The sequence below is a fragment of the Musa acuminata genome, chromosome BXJ2-7 (assembly GCF_036884655.1).
Source record: "Musa acuminata AAA Group cultivar baxijiao chromosome BXJ2-7, Cavendish_Baxijiao_AAA, whole genome shotgun sequence".
NCBI classification, from domain to species: domain Eukaryota; kingdom Viridiplantae; phylum Streptophyta; class Magnoliopsida; order Zingiberales; family Musaceae; genus Musa; species Musa acuminata.
The window spans coordinates 4,210,233-4,228,878 of NC_088344.1; the positions used below are offsets into that span (position 1 = coordinate 4,210,233).

The window sequence follows — 18,646 nt, forward strand, 5'->3', positions numbered from 1 at the left end:
GTCAATCACACTGTCGTCATAGAGAGCACTTTAGGTCGTGTTGGCCGCCTTATCATCGTGGAGAGTGCTTTGGGCCGTGTTGACTGCACTATCATCATAAAGCGTTTTGGGTCGTGTTGGTTACACTATCAACGTAGATAGCACTTCTGGTTATGTTAATCCCATTGTCATCATATAAAGTACTTTGGCCATGTCAACTGCACTATCGTTGTAAAGAGTGCATTGGGTCATGTTGGCCACGTTATTATCAAAAAAGTACTTTAGATTGTGTCGATCACACTGTCGTCATAAGAGAGCACTTTGGATCGTGTTGGCCGCCTTATTGTCATAGAGAGTGCTTTGGATCGTGTTGACTATACTATCATCATAGAGCGTTTTGGGTCATATTAGCCATTTAGTAGTTATAGAGTGATTTGGGTTGTGTTTGTCACACTATCACCATAAAGAGCAATTTGGGTTGTGTCAATCGTGCTTTCGTCGTAGAGAGCACTTCGAGGATGCGTTGGTCACACTATTATTGTAGAGAGTGCTTCAGGTCATGTCGATCGTGCTGTTGTCATGGAAAGCACTTTGGGCCATGTACATCATGTTATCATCGTAGAGCTTTGAGCTGTGTCAACCATGTTGTTGTCATAGTAAGTGCTTTAGGTCGTGTTTGTCGCATTATTGTCGTAGAGAGTGCTTTGCTTCATGTTGCTACCATAAAAAATGCTTCAGAGTGCCATCACTAGTCTATTGAGTAGGTCAATGGAATGAAGTTCTTGCTATATGGGGGCCCTTCTTCTAGTGCTAAAATGGTAGGGTGAATATTGGTGATACCTAGATCAACTTGACTCGACACTTGAAGACTCTTTAAGGGCTAATGTGGACTTGGACAAATATCCTACAATTGATCTATATAAAGATTGAGGTTAGATGTGATAGAAGATGATGATAGAGATACACATAGAATGACATCCTTGCAATTCTTACATCCTTAACCAATCAATGATTTGGAGATCAATCATTAATATGAGTAATTGATCTGATTGTGTGATTTGAGTGAATGATTGAGAAAAATATTTCCCTCAAAACCTGTATAAATACTCGAATGAAATCCATCCCTTTCATAATATATTCGTCAATTCTACATGGTATCCAAGCTCTTCTTATCTCGAGCAAGACTTTCCCTTCCTCGCTGTTTGGCGACAGTAATCCCTCCTCTTGGCTAATCTAGCTACTGCTTGTTTCACTACTTTTCTCAACGATCTTTCTCAGACCACCGCATTTTCTCGACGCTCTTTCTCAAACCATTGCATCTTACTCGATGGCCTGTTCACCACAACTATCCACTGCTGATCTGTCGATCCCTCCCCTCTGCTGATCAATCTTGCTTCCACACAATGAACCCTCGATGCTGCCCTTCTCCAGCAACTATTCTACCCTCCATCAACGATGCTCGCAGATCTGCTACCACTAACACTATAGCAGAAGAATGGTCAAAGTTACAATCCACCCTCACCAATTGCTCGCTCACTCATATGCTAAGTCTCTTATCTACTATGATGAAAACAACATAAGAGAGAAGTACTATTGCTAATTATATGCAAAATATAAAAGTTATTAAAGATGACTTAGACTTTAATATGTCATCTCCTGAGTGATGAAGAAGTAATTGTTCATACTCAATAGCTTAGGAGACAAATATAAGGAACTAGCGATAATAATTTAGGTATGAGACTCACCAATATCATTTGAAGAACTAAATAACAATTTGATTGATCATGAAACATATCTAAAAAAAGAAAAGAGGATGATAGGACTAACTATCATTGCTTAATTCAGTCAAAAATCTAAAAGAAAGAGCAATTAAAGCAACAAGAACTTTAACAAAAGATTAAATAAGATATCTCGTAGATACATGGGTAACACACATAGTCATCATCCTCTATTACACTATCAACTATTTAAACATAGTAGTAACTTCAATCCAAATAACTTATACTACAACTATTAGTAGCTCTGGTATCCCAACAATAATAATAAAAAAAAGTTATCTGCCAGCTTTGTGATAAAATTGGATACACAATAAAAGTCTATCAGTCTCAACCCAAGCCTATTAATAAACCCAATTGGCCTCAAGCAAACATCACACTACTTCGACTACTCATCTAAATAATTGGACTATTGACTCCAGTGCTTCTCATCATATTACTTCTGATCTACAAAACTTATTTATTCACAACGACTATAGAGGTAATAAAGACATCATCATTGGTTCTATAACGGAATCCCTATTATTTACATTAGTTCCATAATAACCAACACTTTTACACTCGATGATGTTTTGTGTGCAACTCACGTTAAAAGAAACATTATTTCTGTTTCTCAATTCTGCAAACAAAATAACATCTCTATTGAGTTCTTTCTAACTCGTTTCTTATAAAGGATTTGAATATGAGGGCATCCTTAGCCTGAGACCAAAATAAAGATAATATCTACGAGTGGACGTTAACTTCACAAATCACTCAACAAACTGCTCTTACTTCAGTTACTGCTTCAATCGATGTATGGCATCATCGCTTTAGTCGTCCATCATCCTCTATTCAACAATAACTATTGTCTCGTTACTCTCTTCCAACTTTCAAATTAAGTGGAATTGTAACTCATTAAGATGTATATCTTAGTAATGAAATTCATAGACTACCTTTTAGAATGACCTCTATATGCTACTCCAAACCATTTGAAATTATTTACACTGATATCTAAGGCTTGCCCAACCATTTATTTAATAATTTTAGATTTTTTTTTATCATTTTTGCATATTAGTTTACTAAATATATATGGTTTTATCCTCTCAAACATAAATCTAAAGTCACCATAGTCTTTACTAACTTTAGAAAGATGGTAGAGAACTTCTTCCAATCTATCATTAAAATTGTTTACTCTAATAGAGAATGTGAATTTCAAGCTCTAACAACCTATCTCTCATTCTATGCTATACAACATCTCAAATTACTGCTACACACATCTCAACTAGTTGGTTTTGTCGAATGAAAATATCAACATCTAGTTAAACTGGTCTCACCCTTTTACACCAAGCCTCCATACCGTCAACTTTTTAATCAATAGCCTTTCAAACTATAGTCTATCTTATTAACCACATGCTTATCCCAATCTTACAACACTTATCACTATTTAAAAAATTATTTCATAAAATCTTAAACCTTCAAAAACTCAAAGTATTCAATTGTTTATGTTATTCCTGGTTATGCCCCTATGCTTTATATAACTTAACACTAATATCTAAGTGTTTGTAACTTCATTGGGTATTCTCTTGAACATAATACTTTCAATGTTATAATCCTCAAACTCAATAGGTCTTTACATTACATCATGTATTTTTATCGAGTCTGCCTTTCCCTTCCAAAACTATGTGTCTTTAGCAATACGAGTCACTCCAACAACCATGTATCACTGGATTCATATTAGTACACCTTAGATCGTCTCAAACACACCTCTCACCATATCAACTAGTATTTCTCCTCAAGACATGCACTCTCTTATCACTTCAGTTTAGTAGCACTTCACCCTCTCTGTAACTTCTCCATAAATTCACCCTACAATACTTAATGAATAAACACCTTTGACACCACAAATGATGTCTTTATCCTCTCATCGACCAAGTTACACCGAAGTGCATAAGTCTAATCAGGTACATATCAACAACTCTATACTAATTTTCATACCTCCAACATAACCCAATAATACTGCCATGCTTGGACATCGTCGGTTTTAGCCTATTTTTAGGTTGTTTTCACGTGTTGCGACGATCGTGGCGAGCGGTGCGAAACATCAGCCATCTCAACACCCTAGAACCCCTCGGAGTGGCATAGGGCTGGATGGGGCTTTCGGATAATAGGGAAGGTGCTGGTCCTCACTTTGCTCGCTCTTACGATAAAAAAAAGGGCCAGTTTTGGCCTATTTTTGAGTCGTTTTCACATGCTGCGGTGACCACGACGAGCGATACGAAACATCAACCATCTCAGCACCTTGGAACCCACTCGGTGGCATAAGGCTAGATGGGGCTTTCAAATAACAGGGAAGGTGCTGCCCCTCGCTTCACTTGCTGTCCGTCGCTCACGTGGTCACATGACAATATGCTCCAAAAATGGCATCTTCAAACCACATCAATCTTTGACCTCCATGCTACCACAATTTTTCCGCATGAACCTATTAAACTCACAACCATCACATAAGCCCAAAAATCTTCACTTTGGTGCAAAGCCATGTGTGAAGAATACGATGTCGCCGTACTTCATAATGCCACATGGACCTTATATCATTTAATGATATACAAAATATCATTGGGTGTAAGTGGATCTTTTGAATTAAGTAGAATCCAAATGAATTCATTGCTAGATATAAAGCACGTCTAGTAGCCAAAGAGTTTCACCAACGATCAGGTGTTGACTTTATAGAAACATTCACTTTAGTTGTTAAACCAACAACAATTCGGCTCATCTTGAGTTCGATTGTCACTCAAGGCAGGCACATACGCTAACTAGATATTAACAATGCTTTCTTACAAGAGACCTTAACGGAAGATGTCATTATGCAACAACCTCCTAGCTTCATTCACCTTCAATATTCAAGCCATGTTTATAAATTATAAAAAGTTATTTATGGACTTTGCCAAGTTCCAAGAGCCTGGTATACTGAACTTGGCTCATTTTTTGTATTAACTAGCTTCGTTAACTCCAAGCCTAACACCTTGTTATTTTACGACAACAAAAGGGAAGTATTATATATCTACTAGTATATGTAGATAACATTATCATTACAAGCAATAATCCCATTGAGATCAAGCAATTTGTAGATCGATTCTCCATCAAGTATCTAGGAACCTTAAGCTACTTTCTAGGAGTGAAAGCAATGTTTATATCTTTTGGACTTTTTTTTATCTTAAAAGAAGTAAATTCAAGATCTATTATCAAAGACAAATATACAGAATATTAAAGAAGTCGTCACCCCATTTTCTACTACTGAATCACTTAAATTATATGATGGTAGCCCTTCTACGGATCTTACATAGTACCGATAAATATTTGGCTTCTTATAGTACTTATCTCTCACGTATCCAAACATATCATTTGTAATCAATAAATTATTATAATTTATGCATCGACTCTCCACTACGCATTGGTTCACAAGCCCTCAACTACGTATTGGTTTATAATAAAATGAGTCTTGTGATATCTTAAAGGGACTCTCAATCATAGACTTTTTTTTCATAAACACTCATCACTTCATCTTTATGCCTTTGTCAATGCTGATTGGGCAAGCAACATTGATGATAGAATATCTACGTCAGCCTACATTGTTTTCTTTGGAGCAAATCTAATCAGTTTGAGTTCTAAGAAATAGAAAACAAGCGTAAAATCTACCATTAAAGCTGAATACTAAGCTATCGTCGCCACCGCTATAGAACTCAACTAGGTCACTAATCTACTATAGGAATTTGATATCGCCTCTTAATTCACTCCTACATTATACCGTAATAATGTCGGTGTCACCTACCTATGCGTCAATCCACTGTTCCACTCACGCATGAAACACATTATCAGCGACTTTCACTTCATTAGAGATCAAGTTGTTAAACATTAACTACATGTTTTTCACATCTATACTTTTGATCAACTAGTAGACTCCCTCACAAAGTCTTTTGCTTACAAGATATTTCAATTACATCAATCTAAGATTGATATTTTTATAAAAATTCAATCTTACAAGGGCATGATAGAAGATCATGATAGAGGCATATATGGAATAACATCCCTACATTTCTTACGTCCCCGATCAATTTATGATTTAAATATCAATAAGTAATTTAAATAATTGATCCGATTGTGTGATTTATGTGTATGATTAAGAAAAATATCTCTCTCAAACATAAATACTAATCACCTCAATCGATAAAATTCATTCCTTTCGTAATATCCTTTGACCCTCAGCCAATAGGGGTGAAGTAATTTAAATAAATAATACTAACTTCAATTATCATGATAGACATGAAGAAATATTCAACAGTATATGTGGAATATTCTTTTAAAAATTTATATTAAACTAATATTCATGAAATAAAATTATTGATCGGGTTCCGTTTCTACTCGCTGACCATGCCGCCATATGTTGGGCAGCTATGATCGAACAAACATTTTCCCTATCAACTACGAAAGAAAATGAGCAGCAAAGGAGTTGGGCACAGCTGCTCTCAAAGTGGGTGGAAGATGAATGCTCCAAATAATTGCTGCTTTCATCTCATCGTATCTGGAATGTGATGAGGCCTTCACTCTTATATATAGTAGGTGAAAGGTAGGCGCTGATTACTGTCGGCTCTGCAGCATCTGCATGCTTGGCTGCCATATACCAAGCAGGTGAATTCTCGCAAGACCGAGAGAGAGAGAGAGACTAAGCCCATTGTTGTGGATTCTGTGGGGAACATGGTTCCATCAGATATGTCTGCCGTATGTTTATCATCCAACTGTTGCTGCGTTTTTAGGTACTTCCTTTCATGGCTAGCAGAGAATGAGCACATGGCCTGTTCTTAGGAGGATAGGAGTTGGCATTTAATACTGGTAAATATAGCTGGATTGGGGGTATACTCCTGCGGACTCCAATTCCTGTAACTTCAAGATTCAGCCGTGCAAACGAGTCTGCGAGGGAGAAGAAGAAGAAGAAGACAGAATATTACACTGAAAGAATCTTTTTGAGGTATAATTATAAGATCACAATTCAGTCATGAAGAATTAGATGAGGACATTTATGTTATGAGGCGATGAAAGTTACCTTTTTATCACCTACGTAAAGAATTACAATTTACTGATCATGATTTTGTGTTGATCTCGCTAGATCAACGGCGGCTCGATGTTAAAAGCAAACTTAGATTTTTCTGACACATGAAGAGGGTGCTAATCACCACCAATTTGTGGGTGATGAGGTTGGAAATAATGCAACGGAAGCAATTTGCTCGTTAGTTTGAAATCACTTCGAGTGAGATGTTCGATGCAACCTGCAACTGAGAAGACTAAATGCAAAAAATATACGTTGGATCTTCCCGTATCAGTCGGTGAGAAGGAAGCTGGGAGATTATAAACATCAACGTCTGCAACACTGTGCCAACAAGTACCACAGACTTGAAGAGAATTGAAGCTTCATCGAGAGATGGAATCGACTGGGCCATGCAATGCAATGGAGTTTTACTGAGTTACTAGCGAAGCACTTGTGCTTTGCACCTGCTCGAGGAGAGACACTGAAACATAACAGTCCAATAAATTACTTCCCTGTTGTGGCACAGTCCTCTCCCTCTTCTTCCCTGTTGTGGCATTCCCAGCTTCATTAAATGACCAACCTCTTAAGACAGCAGCAGCAGCAGTAGCAGCAGCCCTTTCTTTACCAGCTAAAGCCACTCGATTTCCCCCCTCCTTGCCGCGCCTATCGATATGGCCACCACCAGCTTCCCCAACCTCTTCCTGCACCTCCTCCTCTGCCTCTCCTCGCTTGCCGCGGCCTCCGCCCGCGTCCCCGCCGTCATCGTCTTCGGCGACTCCACCGTCGACGCCGGCAACAACAACCAGATCAAGACGGTCCTCAAGAGCAACTTCCTCCCCTACGGGCGCGACTTCACCGGCGGCCTCCCCACCGGTCGCTTCTGCAACGGCCGTCTCGCCACCGACTTCATATCGGAGGCCTTCGGCCTCCCGCCGCTTGTTCCCGCGTACCTCGACCCGGCCTACACCATCCAAGACTTCGCCAAGGGAGTTTGCTTCGCCTCCGCCGGCACCGGGCTCGACAATGCCACCTCCGACGTGCTAGTAAGTCGGTCCACATGTGCATGGCATATTAATTTCTACGTCTCAATGCAGTAACAGCAAAAATATGAGATCATACGGAGTGCCAGCAATCCGAAGTGGGCACATAGATCATCAATTTGGAGACCATTCTTCATGGCAGATACCATTTCTAGGGTGGTGTTCATGAGAGGAATTGCAGCGGTAGCCTTCAGATCTACAGTTTCGCATAGTATCTATCCATCTATCTATCTATCTTATTTTTGTGCTTTCTGAGAGAGCATCCTTGTCAACATGGTTGCCAAATTAGTAGATGGATATCGCCTTTGTGAGAGCAGCCTACGGCAAGCGTTTGAATCAGGACGCCCGGCAAATGCCTGTGCCAGCCTTTAGTGGCAAATAAGTGCCGGCTGTCCTGTTAGGTGCTCTGAGTCAGTGGAATCCATGTGCCTCGATGCATGCCTCATTTAATGGCCATGAAGTCGAGCTTCCTCGATGAAGTAAAGTCGGTAGATCAACGACACATCCGTTTCTATCATCTGGAGATGAACTAAAGCAAGCTTCTTTTCCTGATAACTTGCATGCAGTCTGTGATACCATTGTGGAAGGAGGTGGAGTACTTCAAAGAGTATCAGAAGAAGCTAAGAAGACACGTGGGGAAGGCACGGGCGAGGAACATCGTAAGGGAGGCAGTGTACGTCGTGAGCATAGGCACCAATGACTTCCTGGAGAACTACTTCTTGTTGGTGACGGGGAGGTTCAAACAGTTCACCGTGGAGGAGTTCGAGGATTTCCTGATCGACCGCGCCGCCGACTTCCTCACCGCCATCTACAGGATGGGCGCCCGCAAGATATCCTTCACCGGACTCAGCGCCATCGGCTGCTTGCCGTTGGAGAGAACCACCAACGCCCTCCAAGGTGGTGGGTGCATCGAGGAGTACAACAAGGTGGCCAGGGACTTCAACGTGAAGCTGCAGGCGTTGATCGCCCGGCTGTGCGCGTCCTTGCCCGGGCTGAAGCTGAGATACTCTCCCGTCTACGACAGCTTGCTTCGCATCATTCGTAGCCCTTCTTCCTACGGTGAGTAATTGGGTCGTGCATCGGATCGACTTAGCAATGAAATCTAAGAGACGCGTGTGTGTGTCGTTCAGGGATCGAGAATGTAGAGGAGGGGTGCTGTGCCACAGGGAAGTTCGAGATGGGGTTTCTGTGTGACCAGTGGAGTCCATACACATGTGAAGATGCGAACAAGTACATCTTCTGGGACGCGTTCCACCCCACGGAGAAGATAAACCGTATGATGGCGAAGCAGGCACTGAGGACTAGCTTGGCCGAGTTCCTATGAAGGCCCTCTTTCTTTCTGGTTTGGTTCGACATGGAAATGTATACGAGTTCAATCGTTCCTTCACCTACATTTACATATCATTCATCAACCTGGAATCACATTCTTCCGGTACTGATACTGTATGCTCCATTTTGTGGATCTCGAGATGTGACGGCAGCTAATTATCTCGGAGTTTTACCTTTCTTTGAGCTCATGAGTTCACGCATGCATGGCTTCTGTAGCTGACCTCCATCGAAGGACACGAAAAGAAAGCCAGCCGAAAGCGGCAGGCAACGCGTCTTGTCTTTCTCGATCACTGCGGACACGAAACCCTTTTCTCTCGGGCACTTTTAGTGCTGTTGGCGTCTCTATGCGTACGCAGCATGTCAAACAACATGATACGACCACGTATTTGTATGGTTTGTGTCACTGTCGATCGTCCCTTTCACCCGAAGCAACAAGCCATGGAAGGTTATGGTAGTGAGTTGGTTCCCTTCCACCAGCAGCCTCTTCCGACGCCACACCCTCGTCTACCTTCTACTGTCTGATGTTTATATATATTGTCAAATGAATTCATCGTATATTCAAGCCATCAAACGCCCTCCGATACATTCAGTCATAAAGAGACTAAAAGGACGAGAACAGGACATTGGTGGGTTGAGTTTCTTCAGTAATGTACACACACTTGTTCTTAGACATCAATGCAATAACTCTACTGATGCACTAAGATGGACACTTGTCCTTGTTGTCCTCTTATCAGCATTGAAGTGATTAGATTTGAACACACATAAGAGGAGTATAATTCCTATCTTGATTTTGAAAGATGTACATCACTATTAGAAGACAACACACTTTATCATATGAACTTCACCTTCCATGCATTAGAGTCATCGATATCGAAGACCAATCACAAAATAATGCTCCATTTAATTCTCTAATACCAACTTTTTTTTTTTTTCTTTTGATCACCTTCACCACCTCTAATGTCTTCCCAACCTGTACCAAACTATATGAGAAGGAAAGATAAAATAGGAAATATCTTAGGCAAACAAAATAGATGGTATCAGAGATCTCTTGTCAAATGATATATAGACAACTGAATTCAGATTGTATGTGAATATGTCATGTGGTAGTATGAGATGAATGCTTTTAGATTAGGGGGAGTAGATTGAAACCAAGATATATTTCATATTTATACGAGGCAAGGAAAGAAAAAATGTCTACCTAAATCAACAGTCGAGTTCAACTAACATATTCACATTGTCACATAGCAACATCCAATATAATCCTATTTTAATTTTTTAGATTTTTTATTTTTTACAAAAAGATAAACACTGAGGATGAGATTTAAGTCTATGACCTAACGATAAACTATCAAGATCTTTATCGATCAAGCTGATTGAGACCTTCAAAATATGTCAGATGAGGTTTTAAAACCTCGACCCTAGCTAATGTCTAAGGTATAAAATGAAGAAATAATATTTAGTTTCCTATATTGATTATGAAGAAGTAAAAAAAAGAATAAAGAAAACGATTATTAAATTACAAAATAGGAATACAAACAAGTAGGAAAATTATCTAACAAGACAAATATATAGATTTATATATTCAAACTGCCACATAGACAACATCTCATACAATCCTGCTCTTATTTCGATAATAATTATAAAAATAACAAATAACAAATATGAAAGTATATCTTCTCGAAAGAAGACAAGATATAAATTAATGTTATATGTATATGTTTTCATCCTTTCTATTCTTGTACTTGGGTCGATACAAAGAGACTATAAGACCATAATTTTTCCTGTGATATAAGTTAAAAGGATTTGAAGCACAATCTACTTAAAGCCAACTTCTCAACAACATAAAGTAATTATAAGGCCGATTCAAAGCCCTTCTCCCTGATTGACTCGGTAAGCATTAAATGTGCAATAACTTTTCTTTTATTACAAGAATAAGATTTCTCTCAATCGTGTTTTCTCGTTTCCTCGATTTGTTTTTATCTTCTTTTATTATTACTACTGAATCCTTTTCTGTTTCTTCCATGCATCAAAGATGACCGTTAAAGGTTGTCCTATCTCATGACGATTCCTTCTCCTTCCCGGGGTTACTAACAAGACGATTCAAATCTTCTTCTCCTCTATGTTGACGATCGTTTCTCACCGTGCACAACTCAGAGGTCAATACGTCGAACACATCGAAAGTTAGGGAGTAACGGCAACGATGGAGTCGGAGCAAGCGGCGCCGCTCCTCCCGGCGATCGAGTCGCGCCGCGACGACGAGCTTTACTGGCTCCGGTCCTGCCTCAGGTGGATGTGTCAAGACCAGTCGAACGCCGTCCTCGCGGTGGTCTCGTGGGTGGCCCTCTTCGTCCTCGCCGTGGCCGTCCCAGCCATGGCCCACTTCATGCTCTCCTACCGCCGCCCCTACGACCTCGTCGTCCAGCTCTCCCTCACCGTGGCCGCCGCCCTCTCCTTCCTCACCCTCTCCGCCGCCACCCACCGCTATGGCCTCTGCCACTTCTTCTTCCTCAACAAGCTCCCCGGCCAGAGCGCCCGCGTCCGCCTCGCCTACGCCGCCCAGCTCCGCAGCTCCTTCCGCCTCCTCGCGCTCTTCATCGCGCCATGCTGCGCCGCCGAGGTCGCCTACAAGCTCTGGTGGTACTCCTTCAGCGCCATCCGGATCCCCTTCCTGGGGAACCGGGTGGCCACCAGCTGCGTCGCGTGCGCGCTGGAACTAGCATCGTGGACCTACCGCGCCGCGAGCTTCTTCGTGGTGTGCGTGATGTTCCGGTCCATCTGCCACCTGCAGATCCTGCGGCTGCAGGAGTTCGCGGTGGCGTTCCAGGCGGAGTCGGAGGCGGTGGCGGTGCTCAACGAGCACCTCCGCTTGAGGAGGCAGCTCAAAGTGATCAGTCACAGGTTCCGCGGGTTCATCCTCTGGGGGTTGATACTAGTGACAGCGAGCCAATTTGCGGCCGTCTTGGTCATCACCCGACCGCACTCCGACGACAACCTCTTTAACATCGGAGAGCTCGCGGTGAGTGGTTGATTAATTTATGTAAGTAGTTGAATTCCACGGTGAATATGAGAGGAAACTAAATATGCATTTGGTGTTCCTACTTGCAGCCCTGCTCAATTGTGCTTGTGACCGGCATGCTTATCTGCCTGCACAGTGCAGCAAAAATAACCCACAAAGCTCAAGCCCTCACAAGCCACGCCGCGAAGTGGCATGGCTGTGCCACCGTCGAGTCTTTCTCTATAGACCCCGAGGCAGCCTCTGAGGTCATCACCGGTGGCGACGGTGACTCCGACGAGGAAGAGGACAGCGAGGAGGACGAATTGGAGGACACGAAGATCGTACATCCTCATGTCCACACCATTTCGTTTCAGAAGCGACAAGCACTTGGTTGAGCTCATTTAAATCCCATCCTGCTTGTGGGTTTGATCACATAAAAATCTGACTCGATTCTTCTTGGATTGGTTGCAGTGACATACCTGGAGAACAATGGGGCAGGAATCACCATATTTGGATTCACGGTGGATCGCTCCTGGCTTTGCACCATATTCACGCTTGAAATTTCTCTGTTCTTGTGGCTTCTGGGCAAGACAATTGGGATCTCCTGAAGCCATATCTTCTCCTTCATTCAGCTCCTTGTTCTTCCTCTTTGTGTGTGTGTGTACAGTTTCTAAGGTCTTGTATGTATAAGCTGTTGATCCCTCCCTTAGCTGCTGTCCAGTTTCTCATTATGTTTACGACTTCTGTTCCTCTATGTGGTACTTGAAGTCTGTATACTACATTTTCTGAGCTGAAGGTTTTATACATGTAAATATATACCAGTTCTCACTAAAATATACAATATTACTCGGTCCTCACACAACTTACTTCTTGACAGAAATGGGATTGGCATTACTTCTGATAATACTTATATCATTTGGATGTTTAGTTTTCAAATTTCTGTAAAATCTTTTTGTTCTTGAGTTGTTCTAGTCATTTATATGGAGAGAGTAGCAGAAAGTAATTATTAGGTAAATATGTAAGTTAGTATATAATGAATATCATTTAATTTTTATCTCATACGATTAAATTTATATTTAAAATATTGGTCTAGAAGTAAATAAATCATGTCCATCTAATCAAGATTAATGATTTGAATCTTATTAAAGAGAATGTCATCCAATTCAATTAGTAAAATTTTGTGACTGCTAATATAATTTTGAAGCTTGGGTTAACATTGGGTTGGGTGGGACTTATGCACATTATCAAGTCCAGATAAGGATGAAATGTGGATTGGATGAGATCTGTCTGTTCTCCACTTAAAACAACAGATATAAATGGACACAAAAATTTTGTGATCATATTTGAATACACACACACACACACACACATATATATATATATAAAACCAATTTGACTTAAGTTTCATAAATAAATAATCAACATGATATGACAAATACAAATCTTACCTCATTGTATTTCTCAGTTTTCAGGGTTGATGCCTCACGTGAGCACGTGCGCCGCGAGATGTTTCTAGAACGATCGACTTCAGAAAATATCCGCCCCGACCGATTGCGTAGCGTCCTGCCACCACCCAAAACAAAGAAAAATATAAAATTAGCTTCGGGTACGTTTATCTACAAGTTTATACTCCGACCATTGTGAAAGTCGACTCATAGTTGGGTCCCGCACAGGCTCCAACGAATCAGAAAGCAGGTATTCAGAACGTACGTGTAGGAAATAATTGTTTTGAAGTACACGTTACCTCCTTCCACGCGTTGCGCAGCTAGTGGATGTTAAAAAGTTAATATAACAACCCCCCCGTATCAATCGCCCAACGAAGAAGACGGTAAGGCGAGAGCGCAAAGGCGGTCGGAGTTTCAAGAGTTGCTCCATGTCTGCGGTGGCGTCTTGGAATCTCTTGGCCATTAAGGCTCCCTTCTCAGTGGTGGCTGATGGCCGCCCACACCTCGCCCCCAGTGTCCTCCACCTGAAAGCCCCCACCTTGAGGGGCATCGGGATGCAGCTGCTAACCCCAGCCCCGTTCCGAACCCGCGCGATGGTCGACGACGACGAGCTGGGCGAGGAGGGCGGCGTGGCGGTGGCGCAGCCGCCGGCAGTGAGCGAGGCTGGCGAGCTGAAGAAGAAGCTGATTGATCTGCTGTACGGGACGGACCGGGGGCTGAAGGCGTCAAGCGAGACGAGAGCAGAGATCCTGGAGGTCATCACCCAGCTCGAGGCCAAGAACCCTACGCCCGCTCCCACCGACGCCCTCGCCCTCCTCAACGGCAAATGGATCCTCGCGTAAGATTCGAGATCTTGGATGAAATCCTTCTTCTCGCTCATTCTCATCGATCAATTTGGTCGCGGACGCAGTTACACTTCGTTCTCGGGATTGTTCCCACTTTTGTCGTCGGGGCGGCTGCCGGAGCTGGTGAAGGTGGACGAGATATCGCAGACTATTGATTCGGAGAGCTTTACAGTGCAGAACTCGGTGAAGTTTTCGGGGCCTCTGGCGACAACCTCCGTCACCACCAATGCCAAATTCGAAGTCCGTAGTCCGAAGAGAGTGCAGGTATCCTGTCTCCGACACTCCCCATGCCATCCGCAGCCTCCTAATTCTGCAAAACATTGCTCCTTACTTAATGATCTGCAAGAGTTCAATCATGTCATCAATGATATGTCTGCCAATCAAGAACGTTTAGGTCCCAATTGCTAATGAGATTTTGATTTGGGAGAAATCTCACTGGAAATTATCTCTATCTCAATTCTAACAAGATTTAATGATAAAATCGAGTGCATACTATATTTCTCCTCCTCCAGAGGTCAAGCAGTTCGCTGGATTCTAATTGAGATGGTTGCAGAATACTGCGTTCCCCTGTTCTCTGACAAAATCAATCAATTAGTAGCAGATAAATCTATAGAACAATAAATGTAGAAATGGAAGAATTTTGAACTTTCTGTGATTTACATCAACAAAGGGGGCCTGCATCTTCTAGGAAAATCTTCTTCAGGTCAGGAAGTGCAAATTAGGGTTGTTTTGTATTATCATCAGATCACTGCTTGTGTAAAGTTGGTATTATCAAACTGTTTATGACTAGTTATTAGTGTTCTTTGGCTTTGTAGAATGTTCTTGCAATTAGCAGTACCTGTAGTTAACTGGGTGAATCCTCAGATATAGGATGGAGATCCAAGTTCTTTCTTGGAAAGCACTTGACTAGATTAGTTTTCTACATCATTCCCTTACCTTCCCCAACAACAAAAACAACATCGAAGAAGGAAAATAGGAGGGTAAAAGAATGTACTGGGACATGCAAGAAACCAAAAAAATAAAAGCAAATTATATCTTCTCATAAATGTTTTAGATTACTCTTAATGAAGGCCTTGACTTGTTAGATCATAGGACGTGTATTAAAATCTATTCATGAGTACGTAGTTTTTTGCTTGCTACCAATTGATGTGGGCTGTCTCCTTATCCTCCTAGGTCAATGCTAATCCTCTTAAGTCTACACTAGTTGTGTGCAGCTTGAAGATTTAAACCAATGAATTTTGACTCACTTTTACATACCATCAGAGAATCAAGATTGTACCTGATATCTTGGATGTTATTTTCTTGTTGCCTAGTTCCACCTTGTTATATCATGACTCATGTTGGCATGTTTACTGCTGTCTCCAGATCAAATTCGAGGAAGGCATAATTGGAACCCCACAGCTAACAGATGACATCGTTATACCTGACAAAGTAGAGTTCCTGGGGCAGAATATCGACCTCTCTCCGTTCAATGGCGTCATCAGTTCCATCCAGAATGCAGCAGCATCTGTGGCTCGGACCATCTCAGGACAGCCGCCGCTAAAAATACCAATAAACAACACTAATGTTCAATCCTGGTTGCTAACCACCTATCTCGACGAGGAGTTAAGAATCTCAAGAGGCGACGCTGGCAGTGTCTTTGTGCTTACCAAAGAAGGCTGCTCACTTTAGGCTTGTGCAAGTGTGTTTATGGTGCATGGAGTTTGGTATACTATCTAACACAGATGCTAGTGGGAAAAATAAATGTGAACAGGATATATGCCCTTTCACTTAATAGTACAAATTAAATGTGCATGGTTTTGATATGATGGAGCTATAGATAATAATGTTGTGGATTATGACTCGAGGCAGCACAGTTGTGAAATATATGTATGTTAACCAAAGCCACAGGGACATGCCTCGTACTGAAGAACAATAAGAAAGACATGGTGGTATTTTGTGCAAAAAAAGTTTCCAAGGATTAATCTATCAGGTGATCTAAATAACTTAATTCATTATGCTTAAGACTTGTCCAACAATCTCATGTATGGTGTTAACAATACTGGTATGGAATTTGTCTCTAAATTTCTACAGGAAAATAAACCATGATAATAAATGATTCTAAGTTCTGAGAAGTCACTGGATTAGTAGTCAAGTTCAAATTCAAGTAAAATTAGTGCAGGACCCTATTTACCTTTGCTATGAAGAGACAGAAAGAAACATCAAGCGGACGAAGAATACGAACCTCTCACTTTGATCCGGACGTGCTCCAAAGCTGATAGCGACCAGACGAATCCACCTCTTTGCTTCATCTGCAGTCCTTATGTCGTTGTCTCCGACCACCACACGAGACATTCCCCTGTTGAGGTAGGCCATTTGTCATCTCGAATCCACCCAAGTAACATGAAGCCAACCTAATGGACCTGTAAACGTTACTCCTCCTGCACGAAGCAATCACGAGAAGGAATAAAACGCACCCCTTCCATATCTGAGGTTACTGCACCCAACACCTCTCAGCTTTTTGTATGCTGCTCGTATGTATGTGTCATTATACCCTGAGTTGGGTCCCTCTCGTTGCACTCGTGAAGCATCTCTACGGATGTTTGTCTCGAGCCGTCTCTTTTTCTCCGAGGACGCCACAAAAGTAAAGCCGATCCGTGATCATCCATAAGAACATACCGAGGAGATATGCAATCATGTCCGATTCCCACGTCATGATCAATGGCACCATCTGCGACCCTCCTGCCGAAGCCACTTTGTGAACTGGAGCAGTTAGGCTCACGTACAAGGTAGGACTAAAAATTGGGAGTCATAATAGCAAACACCTTGAGGGCGCTCTCTCTGTGGCTTGCGGCACAAGTTGAAACCGATAACGGCGCACCCCACGCTCATCATTGAATGTTACTATTACTCGGGCGCGGGCATACGCAACGCAATTCCCCATCAATGATTCCTACGAGGCGGATATATAAGCCTTGGGCATTCCTCTTCCACTGCAGATATCCCTCCGAAGCCCCAACCAAAAACACCAGACGAGTGAGTGAGCTACTTACTACTCATGGCCAGGCGCAAGCATGCGTCCATGCGCGAGAGATCGACCGCCATCGCCGGCAACGTGTTCAAGGCCTCGGTCCTGGCGCTCGCCAAGATGGCGCTCGGGACGACCCGGGCGGCGCCCGCGAGGATCGCGCCCGGCGCCCCGCTTCCGCCTCCCACCGCGAGGGCCATGAAGCTGGTCGAGCCCGAGAGCCGCTGCGCGAACTACTTGATGGAGCCGGGCGACGAAGGGGACGGCGTCGACGGGAGAGCAGAGGCCTACATCACGAAGGTTCGGGCCAAGCTTTGCTCTGATAGCGGTGGTCGTTCCCCGCCTCCCACGGCCATGTATGCCGCTTACAGTGCTGGGTAGTTATAGGTAGGGGAGACAGGATGCCTGTGTTGTTCGTTCCGGTCGCTGCTGTTCGTGTCACCTTGTTTGCCATATCCATGTATGTCCATGTCGTCGCAGTGATGTGGTAGGACGCCGAAGCTTTATGCTGTCTAGTGATGTGTGTTTCGACTCTGGTAGTAATGTTTCCATGTCTGGGAAAGTATACCTACCTGTCGCACGTGTCCCGTACACGTTTTATTGGTGCAGATGCTTCCGGCTTGGCTTCTCTCACGAGAGGGCACTTTTCCCACGCCACATACAAGTGACAAGGAAATAGAGCCCCTGAAAAGTTAAAGTTCTTTATCTGTCATATAAAACTAAGCAGGAATTTTCTTTTTTTGTTTAGGGAAAAAGGTATATACGACACGAGATAAATCTGGTAGGTGGAATAATTACCATAATAAAATTATATCAATTTCGCCATTTCCAATTACCAGATTAAGAGTCGGTGTCAATTTTTCCTTTGTTTCGAAGGACCAGCCAATCACCGAGCTAATACGCCATCCATGACGCGGAAGCCTATATGTAAATTGACGAGCCAATCTTTTTGGGGGTGAACTCTCGGAAAACAAAAAAAAAAAATCATAAGTTTAAATTTTTTTCAAATAATATCTTATTTTTTAATTTTTTTTCAAATTATTTTTTACATAAACATTCTATGTAGACGAATAAGATTGGTATGAATGCTCGTGATATCCGTAAGATTTGATAAGGGTATAAAGATGATAACGACACAAAGAGGAGGTACCAATGGGTCCAAAAATAAAATGTTC

At 42.3% G+C, this 18,646-nt stretch overlaps 3 protein-coding genes and 2 long non-coding RNA genes across 5 annotated transcripts; 3 read left to right on the forward strand and 2 right to left on the reverse strand.

The window, feature by feature from the left end:
* Nucleotides 1-7,380: 7,380 nt before the first annotated feature.
* Nucleotides 7,381-9,283, forward strand: LOC135616073 (GDSL esterase/lipase At4g26790-like). The gene is made up of 3 exons (XM_065115243.1): nucleotides 7,381-7,853; nucleotides 8,417-8,909; nucleotides 8,981-9,283. Exons 1-3 carry the CDS (start codon nucleotides 7,482-7,484, stop codon nucleotides 9,172-9,174), a joined length of 1,059 nt encoding a protein of 352 aa, XP_064971315.1. The 5' UTR covers nucleotides 7,381-7,481; the 3' UTR covers nucleotides 9,175-9,283.
* A 1,971-nt stretch (nucleotides 9,284-11,254) lies between these two features.
* On the forward strand, nucleotides 11,255-12,920 carry LOC135616074 (uncharacterized). Its single transcript, XM_065115244.1, has 3 exons — nucleotides 11,255-12,195; nucleotides 12,285-12,564; nucleotides 12,646-12,920. Exons 1-3 carry the CDS (start codon nucleotides 11,380-11,382, stop codon nucleotides 12,780-12,782), a joined length of 1,233 nt encoding a protein of 410 aa, XP_064971316.1. The 5' UTR covers nucleotides 11,255-11,379; the 3' UTR covers nucleotides 12,783-12,920.
* Nucleotides 12,921-13,597: 677 nt separating this feature from the next.
* LOC135616739 (uncharacterized) lies at nucleotides 13,598-15,758 on the reverse strand. Its single transcript, XR_010488458.1, has 3 exons — nucleotides 15,744-15,758; nucleotides 13,919-15,038; nucleotides 13,598-13,737 (listed from the first exon to the last, which is right to left on the reverse strand). It is a non-coding gene; the product is annotated as an uncharacterized LOC135616739 (long non-coding RNA).
* LOC135616737 (probable plastid-lipid-associated protein 2, chloroplastic) lies at nucleotides 14,048-16,269 on the forward strand. Its single transcript, XM_065116254.1, has 3 exons — nucleotides 14,048-14,457; nucleotides 14,530-14,728; nucleotides 15,830-16,269. The coding sequence occupies exons 1-3, from the start codon at nucleotides 14,048-14,050 to the stop codon at nucleotides 16,133-16,135; spliced, it is 915 nt and encodes a 304-aa protein (XP_064972326.1). The 3' UTR covers nucleotides 16,136-16,269.
* On the reverse strand, nucleotides 15,965-18,193 carry LOC135616738 (uncharacterized). Its single transcript, XR_010488457.1, has 2 exons — nucleotides 16,921-18,193; nucleotides 15,965-16,802 (listed from the first exon to the last, which is right to left on the reverse strand). It is a non-coding gene; the product is annotated as an uncharacterized LOC135616738 (long non-coding RNA).
* Between the last annotated feature and the right edge of the window lie 453 nt (nucleotides 18,194-18,646).

What these genes read in the sequence shown, in the direction of transcription:
- LOC135616074 (XM_065115244.1), top strand. Translation starts at nt 11,380, where the DNA reads ATGGAGTCGGAGCAAGCGGCGCCGCTCCTCCCGGCGATCGAGTCGCGC. An exon ending in TTAACATCGGAGAGCTCGCG is followed by an intron (nt 12,196 to 12,284) that starts GTGAGTGGTTGA and finishes TCCTACTTGCAG; the next exon opens with CCCTGCTCAATTGTGCTTGT. An exon ending in TCAGAAGCGACAAGCACTTG is followed by an intron (nt 12,565 to 12,645) that starts GTTGAGCTCATT and finishes GATTGGTTGCAG; the next exon opens with TGACATACCTGGAGAACAAT.
- LOC135616737 (XM_065116254.1), top strand. Translation starts at nt 14,048, where the DNA reads ATGTCTGCGGTGGCGTCTTGGAATCTCTTGGCCATTAAGGCTCCCTTC. An exon ending in AACGGCAAATGGATCCTCGC is followed by an intron (nt 14,458 to 14,529) that starts GTAAGATTCGAG and finishes TCGCGGACGCAG; the next exon opens with TTACACTTCGTTCTCGGGAT. An exon ending in GTAGTCCGAAGAGAGTGCAG is followed by an intron (nt 14,729 to 15,829) that starts GTATCCTGTCTC and finishes TGCTGTCTCCAG; the next exon opens with ATCAAATTCGAGGAAGGCAT.
- LOC135616073 (XM_065115243.1), top strand. Translation starts at nt 7,482, where the DNA reads ATGGCCACCACCAGCTTCCCCAACCTCTTCCTGCACCTCCTCCTCTGC. An exon ending in ATGCCACCTCCGACGTGCTA is followed by an intron (nt 7,854 to 8,416) that starts GTAAGTCGGTCC and finishes ACTTGCATGCAG; the next exon opens with TCTGTGATACCATTGTGGAA. An exon ending in TCGTAGCCCTTCTTCCTACG is followed by an intron (nt 8,910 to 8,980) that starts GTGAGTAATTGG and finishes TGTGTCGTTCAG; the next exon opens with GGATCGAGAATGTAGAGGAG.